This window comes from Erinaceus europaeus, chromosome 20 (genome assembly GCF_950295315.1).
Source record: "Erinaceus europaeus chromosome 20, mEriEur2.1, whole genome shotgun sequence".
Lineage (NCBI taxonomy): Eukaryota > Metazoa > Chordata > Mammalia > Eulipotyphla > Erinaceidae > Erinaceus > Erinaceus europaeus.
In genome coordinates, this window is record NC_080181.1 from 10090143 (window position 1) to 10099123 (window position 8981).

Genomic DNA, 8981 nt, shown 5'->3' on the forward strand with positions numbered 1-8981 from the left:
GTTCAAGTCCCCGGCTCCCTACCTGCAGCTGGGTCGCTTCACAAGTGGTGAAGCAGGTCTGCAGGTGTCTGTCTTTCTCTCCCCATCTCCGTCTTCCCCTCCTCTCTCCGTTTCTCTCTGTCCTATCCAACAATGATGACATCAATAACAACAACAACTACAACAACAATAAAAAAAAACAACAAGGACAACGAAAGGGGAAAATAAATAAATAAAAAATTAAAATAAATAAATACAATGAGGTTTTAAAAGTGAAATATATTGATCGAAGAATCAGCAATGGAGAATCTAAGAAAGTGAGACAATAAGGTAAAACATCCAACATAAATGAGAAATCTATTTTGAGAATTTGGACAATCATACCAATTAAGTGAACTTAATTTTTCCATATTTAAATTGGGAACAATACAGATTTTACTTTGAGGAAATATTGTAAATACTCAATGGCATTATTCATTTAGTGTATGGGTACCTGTTGTTATTTTATAGCGTATTTAAACTATAGCTTACTGTCATCAGCTGTATAGGTCTTGTTACTTTTATTGATATTAAAAATAAAACCATGGAGGGCCAAGTGGTAGTGCACCAGGTTAAGTGCACATAGTAGGAAGTGAAGAACCCCAGTTCGAGCCTCTGCCTCCCTACCTGTATGAGGGTCACTTCACAAGCAGTGAAGCAAGTCTGCAGATGTCTGCCTATCTCCCCCTCCTCTCTGAATTTCTCTCTGTCCAATCCAACAGCAATAACAACAATGAAAAAAAAAAAAAAGCCCTCCAGGAGTAGTGGCTTTGTAGTGCAATTATTATTATTTTTTTTCCTCCTCCAGAGTTATTGCTGGGCTTGGGGCCTGCACCATGAATCCACCACTCCTGGAGGCCATTCCCCCCCCCCTTTTGTTGCCCTTGTTGTAGCTTCGTTATGGTTATTATTATTGCCCTTGTTGACGCAATTCGTTGTTGGATAGGACAGAGAGAAATGGAGAGAGGAGGGGAAGACAGAGAAGGGGAGAGAAAGATAGACACCTGCAGACCTGCTTCACCGCCTGTGAAGCGACTCCCCTGCAGGTGGAGAGCCGGGGGCTCGAACCGGGATCCTTACTCAGGTCCCTGCGCTTTGCGCCACATGTGCTTAACCCACTGCGCCGCCGCCCGACCCCCTGTAGTGCAATTATTGAGCCCCAGAAATAACCTTGGAGGCAGGGAAAAAAAAAAAGTCCAACCACAAATCTTAAACATTGAGGCATTTATTTTATCCTTCATATTCCCCACATACAATTAATGATATAATGGTTCAAATTATAGGGGATTTTTAGAAAAAAATATATGGCTTAAAAAAGTATCTCTAAATTTCCAAAAATTAAAACAGTAAATCTAATACATGACATATAAAAGCAAGAGGAATATACCTGACATGACATTCTGATGCAGGTCCTGTTAAAAACATTTGCTACCACCCATATTTCTCTCAAGGGCAACTTTAATATCCTTATTCCTTAGACTGCAGATCAAGGGGTTCAGCATGGGGACAACGATGATGTAAAACAGAAACTTTCCCTTGACCCATGGAGTTCACAGATGATGGCTACAGGTACTTGAAAGCCAAGGAACCAAAGAAAATAGCCACCACCGAGATGTGGGAGCTGTAGGTGCTGAAGGCTTTGACCCTGCCCTCACTGCAGCTGTTGTAAAGGATGCTGGAGTTGATGAAGATAGGAACCAAGAATAGTTAGTGACGGAACAGTAATGTTAAATGTAGCTGTGAGTAGAAAAAGATCACAAAAGCAGGACTGGAAGAAGATTACAAAAATATTGGTATATATTTCCCTTTAACTTATGGATACATGTGCACATGTGCTCTATCTCATGGGCCCTAGTCTAGATCTCAGTTCTGTGGCTTGTTAGGACGTGCACCACCTGAAATGGAATTAAGGAGTGCTTTAATTTTTAAAGAACTTTATTTTATTTATTTGTTTATTTATTTAAATTTACAGTCAACAGTAAAACACAATAGTTTGTACATGTGTAACATTTCTCAGTTTTCCACATAATAATTAACCTCCCACTAGGTGCTCTTCTACCATCATAATCTAGAATTTGAACCCTCCCCCACCACCCCAGAATCTTTTACTTTGGTGCAACACACCAACTCCAGCCCAAGGTTTGCTTTGTGTTTTCTCTTCTCATTTTGTTTTTCAACTTCTGGCTATGAGTGAGATCATCCCATATTTATCCTTCTTTTTCTGACCGATGTCACTTAGCATGATCCATTCAAGCTCCATCTAAGATGGGGTAAAGAAGATGAACTCACCATTTTTAGTTGCTGAGTAGTATTCCAATTTGTATATAGACCACAACTTGCTCAGCCACTCATCTGTTGTTGGACACTTGGGTTGTTTCCATGTTTTGGCTATTACAAATTGTGCTGCCAAGAACATACGTGTGCACATATCTTTTTGGATGGATGTGTTTGATTCCTTAGGCTATATCCCAGGAGAGGAATTGCAGGGTCATAGTGTAGGTCTACTTCTAGCCTTCTGAGAGTTTTCCAGGCTGTTATCCACAGGAGTTGGACAAATTTACTTGGTGGCTGAAAGGGGGTAAGATATAAAGCAAGACAAAATGATTAATGAACATGAGCCAAAAAAATAGGTGCAGAGCAAGTGAGAATAGGGATCGTAGGGTGAACAGAAGCTAAATAGTCTATTTTGGGTATGTTCCTAGGGGACTATAACTTTTATAGTTTTTTTAAAAATTATTTTTATTTATTTATTCCCTTTTGTTGCCCTTGTTGTTTTATTGTTGTAGTTATTATTGTTGTTGTTGTTGGATAGGACAGAGAGAAATGGAGAGAGGAGGGGAAGACAGAGAGGAGGAGAGAAAGATAGACACCTGCAGACCTGCTTCACCGCCTGTGAAGCGACTCCCCTGCAGGTGGGGAGCCGGGGTTCGAACCGGGATCCTTATGCCAGTCCTTGTGCTTTGCGCCACCTGCACTTAACCCACTGCGCTACAGCCCGACTCCCAGCTTTCATAGTTTTTGGTTGAGCTTGAGAGCTAACATGGAGGTGGACTAAAAATAATTGTCTGTGTTGGGAGTATGGATCGACCTGTCAGCGCCCATGTTCAGTGGGGAAGCAATTACAGAAGCCAGACCTTTCACCTTCTGCATCCAACAATGACCCTGGGTCCATACTCCCAGAGGGATAAAGACTAGGAAAGCTCTCAGGGGAGGGGATGGGATACGGAGTTCTGGTGGTGGGAATTGTGTGGAGTTCTACCCCACTTATCCTATGGTTTTGTCAGTGTTTCCTTTTTATAAATAAATAAATAAAAAGTAGGAGTGGGGTGAGATCTAGTGGGAGTTTTCCAGAATAGTGATATATAAAAACTAAAGATCACAGGCTTGGGGACTGGGTAGTGGCAGTGGTGCACCCACTTCAAGGACCAGATTCAAGCCTCCAGTCCCCACCTCCAGGGTGGAGGGGTGCTTCAGGAGTGGTGTAACAGTGCTGCTGTCTCTTTTTCCTTCTTGGTCTCCTCCTTCCTCTCAATTTATCTCTGTATCTATCAAAAAAAAAGACTAAAAAAATAAAGATAGTCTAAATGCTGCTGTAATATTTGTTTTTGACTGAATAGAAGGAGGTTGATAACTCGTGGAAGAAGGAATTTGCATAATCACCGGGGATTTTTATCAATAGTATGGAAGGAAAAGGGGGAGGTAACAATGTGGCTTTAGTGGATACGTATGTCAGGGTTAACCTTAGTATTGCTTTCAGTCTTTATCTTGATGATACTTAAGAGAGGACTACCTATAGAGAAATAGCATCAAAGGACCCTAGACTAAGAAATGATGCCAATAGAATTGTACCACATGAGGAGAATTGTCAAAAATGGATACAAGTGAAACACATTCAGAGAACACCAAAGCCAACAGCCCCATACTACATCTGCTCAAAGAGTGATCTTCTCGCCAGCACTCTCTTCAGGGCAATGTTAACGTCCTTATTCCGCAGACTGTAGATCAGGGGGTTCAGCATGGGCACGATGATGGTGTAAAACACAGAGGACACTTTCCCTTGGTCCATGGAGCTGACTGAGGATGGCTGCAGGTACATGAAGGCTGCAGAGCCATAGAAAAGAGCAACAGCTGAGATGTGGGAGCTGCAGGTGCTGAAGGCTTTGGCCCTGCCCTCTCTGGAGCTGATGCGGAGGATGCTGGAGAGGATGAAGGCATAGGAGCCAAGGATGGTCAGGCTGGGGACAAGAATATTAACTGCACTAAAGATTAGAATCATCAGTTCATTGACATAAGTACTGGAGCTGGAGAGTTTTAGGAGAGAAATAAGATCACAGAAATAATGGTTGACCACATTAAATTTGCAGAAGTGAACCCTAAACATGGAGCCTGTGTGAGCAAGTGCACAGACTAGGCCTATAACATACACTCCCCAAATCAGGGAGAAGCGGGTCTGGTAGGACATGATGACATTGTAAAGCAGGGGCTGGCAAATGGCCACGTAGCGGTCATAGGCCATTGCTGCTAGCATGTAACACTCTGCAATGGCAAAAACAAGGAAGAAAAAGAGCTGAGTCATGCACTCAGGGTAGGAGGTGATGTTCTTGTCTGCCACAAAGCTCACCAGCATCTTGGGGATGATGACAGTGGACTGGCAGAGATCAATGAGGGACAGGCTGCAGAGGAAATAGTACATGGGTGTGTGCAGGTGGAAGCTGAGGCCGATGAGTGTGACCATGCCCAGGTTGCCCAGCGCCGTGAGCAGGTAGATGGCCAGGAAGAGGAGGAAGAGGGGCAGCTGGAGCTCTGGCTGCTGTGTCAGCCCAGCCAGGAGGAACTCAGTCACTGTGGACTCGTTCCCAGGGGCCATTTTCCTCTGGATGTTTCTGAAGAAAGAGAAAGAAATCACAGTCAGAAATTTTCATGATTATTCACAACTTAGTAGCAAAGTATATGTAATAATTGATGGCTCCTGTATTTTGATCCATATGACCATTTAACTCTGTGTCAATCTGTCTTCAGTCAATTAATTGTTGCTATTAAAGTGAAACAAAACCCACTACAGTATTACAATCATTGTACACATCTGCCAACCTGGTTGGCCCAGAGTTTATAGTCTCTGGAACAGGTAATATGCCTTTGATTGAGAGGAGCTGAATGAGTAGAAGTCACACTGTCAAAGTGTTTTTTTTTTCTTATTTTAATCTGTCATTTTATGAGATAACACCCTTGCATAGGTAATACAACCTTTTTGTGTTTTGACTTACAGATATACAAGAGAGAAATAACAGTTCTGCTCTAGCCTAAGGAAACTGGCACTGATTTAAACATAAGCATGATCATTACTGTATTGTTATTCCATAGTTACATTTTATTGATTGAAAAAGAGAGTATAATGATTCACTTTAATATATACAATCAAAATGTTGTTCTCTCAATCCTACTCTTCCCATAGCTTTTATGCAGTGCAGACATAACATTAGGAAACATCAGATAGAAAGTAGGGTCTCCTAGTTGGTAAAAGTACACAGGTGATATAGTCATGTCTGCCTCAAAGTAAAATTTTCATGTGGAAAAATAAATGGCAATATCAAGAACTACTTGCATGTGTTTCCAAGGTGACTGCTTCCAGACCTAATTAGCTTAAAATAGCAACTGTGAGATGAACATGCTCACCTTTCTCCTTCCTGGAAATTCAGTGTTAAATTTTTGTTTGCAGTGCAATCTATTTGTCCGAGAGGAAAGTGGCACTCATGTTGCTGGAGGCCATTGTGCTATTCCAAGAGGTATGAGAGCAGCCCAGCCCTGAGTCAGAGCCACTTCTCAGACCAGTCTGCACACAGCTCTGCACTTCTAAGAGGGGCTCAGTCTTAGTGTTTCTAGCTACAAGTCAGCAAGCAGCCTCAGTCTTAAGTCCCGTTAGCTATTCCTTTTGCTTTGCAAGGCAGGTTAGTCCAGGATTTATAAATGTAGGCACCGCACTGCTTGAAGCAAGTTCTCCCCAAGGAGATTCTTTTTCTGGGGAAAAGCTCTGGAGAATAAAAGCAATTATTGCTGACATTTCCTGTGGTGTCTAACTTTTTCATTTAAGTGGGACTCCTTGTCAGTTGTGATTTTATCAATTACTCATAATGATTTGGGTTCAGACATAACCCTGCGATTTTGTTTTAAATGCAAGTTGTGGTCCATCTTTTCTGACTGTGGTTTGAGACTTTGTATTTATTTTTTTCTTCTTCTTAATTTTTACATTATTATTAATTGGTATGTTACAAGATTGTAAGACTACAATATATAGTTCAATACCACATCACACCCACCACTATATTCCATAACCCCACCCTCCCACCTGATAACCACCATAGTTCTTGCACGTCTTACAGTTTACTTGCTTCTGTTTTACTTGGATTTTCTTTTTTTGGCAAATTCATGTAAATCAGATCTCTAGATTCCACACATGAGTGAAACCATTTGGTAGTTTCATCTCTTTACTTACTACTTTACTTATTTCACTAAGCATAATCACCCATTTTGTACCAAAGGATACTTCATTTTTTATTGCAGAGTAATATCCCATAACTTATTTAGTCAGGCATCTGATAATGGGCATTTAGGCTGATGCCAATCTCTGGCTATTATGAATAATGCAGCTATAAACATACGGGTGCATATGTCCCTTTTTTAGTGCATTTCTTACAAACTCCTAGTCAGGGTTATTGGACCACAGTTCACTGGGTAAACAGTAAGTCTTAGAGGATCAAGGTCATTCTCACCACCTTACCTCTAACCAAACTTGACATTTGAAAATAATAAACATCCCATTTGCTAGTACAAAGATAAGTTTAATTTATTTTATTCATACCTCGATAATGTTTTTACTTGATTCCTGAAGTCAAACCTCTATAAGACTGGATTTTTTACTTAAAGGGATTCAGAATACTAATGTAATATTTGTCTTTTTGATGTTGTTACTGTTATCAATTATGTTAACTAATAATACATGTAAGAACAGTATCTTAATTGCTAAGCCCCTAACAAGTTATATTTGTTATTCTCATATATTTCTCCTTATTTCCAATAGAAAAGTAATTAAAAGCACTCTTGAATTTAGTTTGGATAAAGGTAAATTAGATATATCATAGTGTGCCTATAAAACATGCAAAGATAAATCATACTCAGTGCTCTTTAAGGTATCTCAGACATGGATTAAATTAGTGTTACATATTCCTTGTTCTGTGAAGATGACTACTAACTAGATCTGGCATGGCCATCCATGACTCATACAAATGCCAGATCACTATGTGTATCCTTCAAACTGTCAGTATGGTATGTCAGGCTTACCTTAGTAAAAGACAGAAATAGGTCTGATTATGAATTAAGGAAGATGAATAAGAAGACTGTGCCTTCTTACTAGATAATAGAGAAAATAGGAAATAAGATGTTATAAAAGGTAAAAAAAAAAAAGAAAGAAAGAAACATTGACAAAGAAAAAATGCTGGGCTAGCTTCATGGGCGGGAGACAGAGACGACCAGAGACTCATGGCTAAGCTGGGAGGCAGTATCTCTTTATTCATGTGGAACACAGTGCAATCTAAGCTATATCTAATCACAATCCTGTCCTTATATATACTCGCCAAGTAGGGTGGAAACAGGATGTGACATAGAGAGGGTGGAGTGAAAGAAGACTGGTGGAAATCAGGGTGTACTAGGAGAGGGGGCAGAGCAAAAAGACATTATGAACCAGTGGAGATTAAACCAATGCCCTGTAGGCAGGGTGGTGCTTAGTTAACAATAGTTATGTAAATAGAATGCAGAGTTAAGCAGGGGGGATTAAACCAATGAAACAAAAGGGGTTTTAGAAGCAGAATTAGAAGCATACCAACATTTCCCCCTTTCTTTTTAACTAATGGCCATAGTATCAGGAGTGTGGGGTGAACAGAAACCTATATTGTACAGGCATTTTCAAAAGAACTGGCACAAGACATGGAGGAACAAAATAGGAGAGCAGCAAGAGCCAGTGTGATGCCAGGGGGAGGACTGAGGGGGCGCGTTTCCTACCTCAAAGGGCAGTGCCTAACAGGTGAAAGGGCATTTCTTGCCTCTGGGGGCATCTGTTGCCTCAAAAGGTGTTTCCTTCCTCTGTGGGCATCTCTTGTCTCTGGGGGCGTTTCATGACTCAAAGGGCATTTCCTGCCTCTGTGGGCATGACCTAGTAATGAGGGGGAGTTTCCTGATTCTGGGGGCAGGGCCTGCAGGTGAGGGGGCGTGGCCTATAGAGTCCCAAGGCAGATGGCTGCAAAGTCTATGGACTGCTGCTGTCAGTCTTTAAGAAACCCAGCAGCGTAAAAGGAAACTGCTGTAAAGTTGTGTAAAGTGTCCAAGAGGTGTACCAGTAAGTCTGATGGAAGTGTCAGTCCAAAGCAGATGACCACGGAAGAAATGCCAGGGGATGAAATGCTGCATGTCTGTCTCGATGGAGAATGTCAGCCACCGGAATTCTGCTTTTCTGTAGAGAGAGAGCTTTGGAGTCTGTGAATCTGTTTCCTCAGGTCGTGCCAGGTCACATCACTGGTTTCCGCGGGTGCGTTGTAGTCATGCCATCTGTGGGCAATGTCAGAGAACAGGGGTCCAAATGGATTTCCAGGGATTCCACTTGAGTAGATGCTTTTTCATGTGAAGACTTGAAAGCTGTAATTCACTTACTTGTGAAACAAAACTTGTAGCAGATTAGAAGTTTACTCCAATTGATAACTCCATTATAATTGGAGGTCCTTTCTAGTATGATTTTAAGGTTGTTTAAACAGTTTAAACTCTATAAAAGAACCATGGTTAGAAGCCTTAGGCATGAGAATCATTAACATAATCATTGCACTATCTGCCCTGCCCCTAACTCATACAGTTTTCAGGATTAAACGTTTCAGATTTATGCCAAGACGTAAAAAAAAATCAAAGGAGGAAAAATTTTTTTT

The 8981-nt window shown here is 41.1% G+C and overlaps 1 protein-coding gene across 1 annotated transcript; it reads right to left on the reverse strand.

Annotated features, from left to right (window-relative positions):
- Window positions 1–3940: 3940 nt before the first annotated feature.
- On the reverse strand, window positions 3941–4891 carry LOC103111425 (olfactory receptor 8G5-like). Its single transcript, XM_007520702.2, has one exon. It carries the CDS (start codon window positions 4883–4885, stop codon window positions 3941–3943), a length of 945 nt encoding a protein of 314 aa, XP_007520764.1. The 5' UTR covers window positions 4886–4891.
- Window positions 4892–8981: the final 4090 nt, after the last annotated feature.

Coding starts and splice junctions, on each gene's coding strand:
- LOC103111425 (XM_007520702.2), bottom strand. CDS start 4,885: ATGGCCCCTGGGAACGAGTCCACAGTGACTGAGTTCCTCCTGGCTGGG.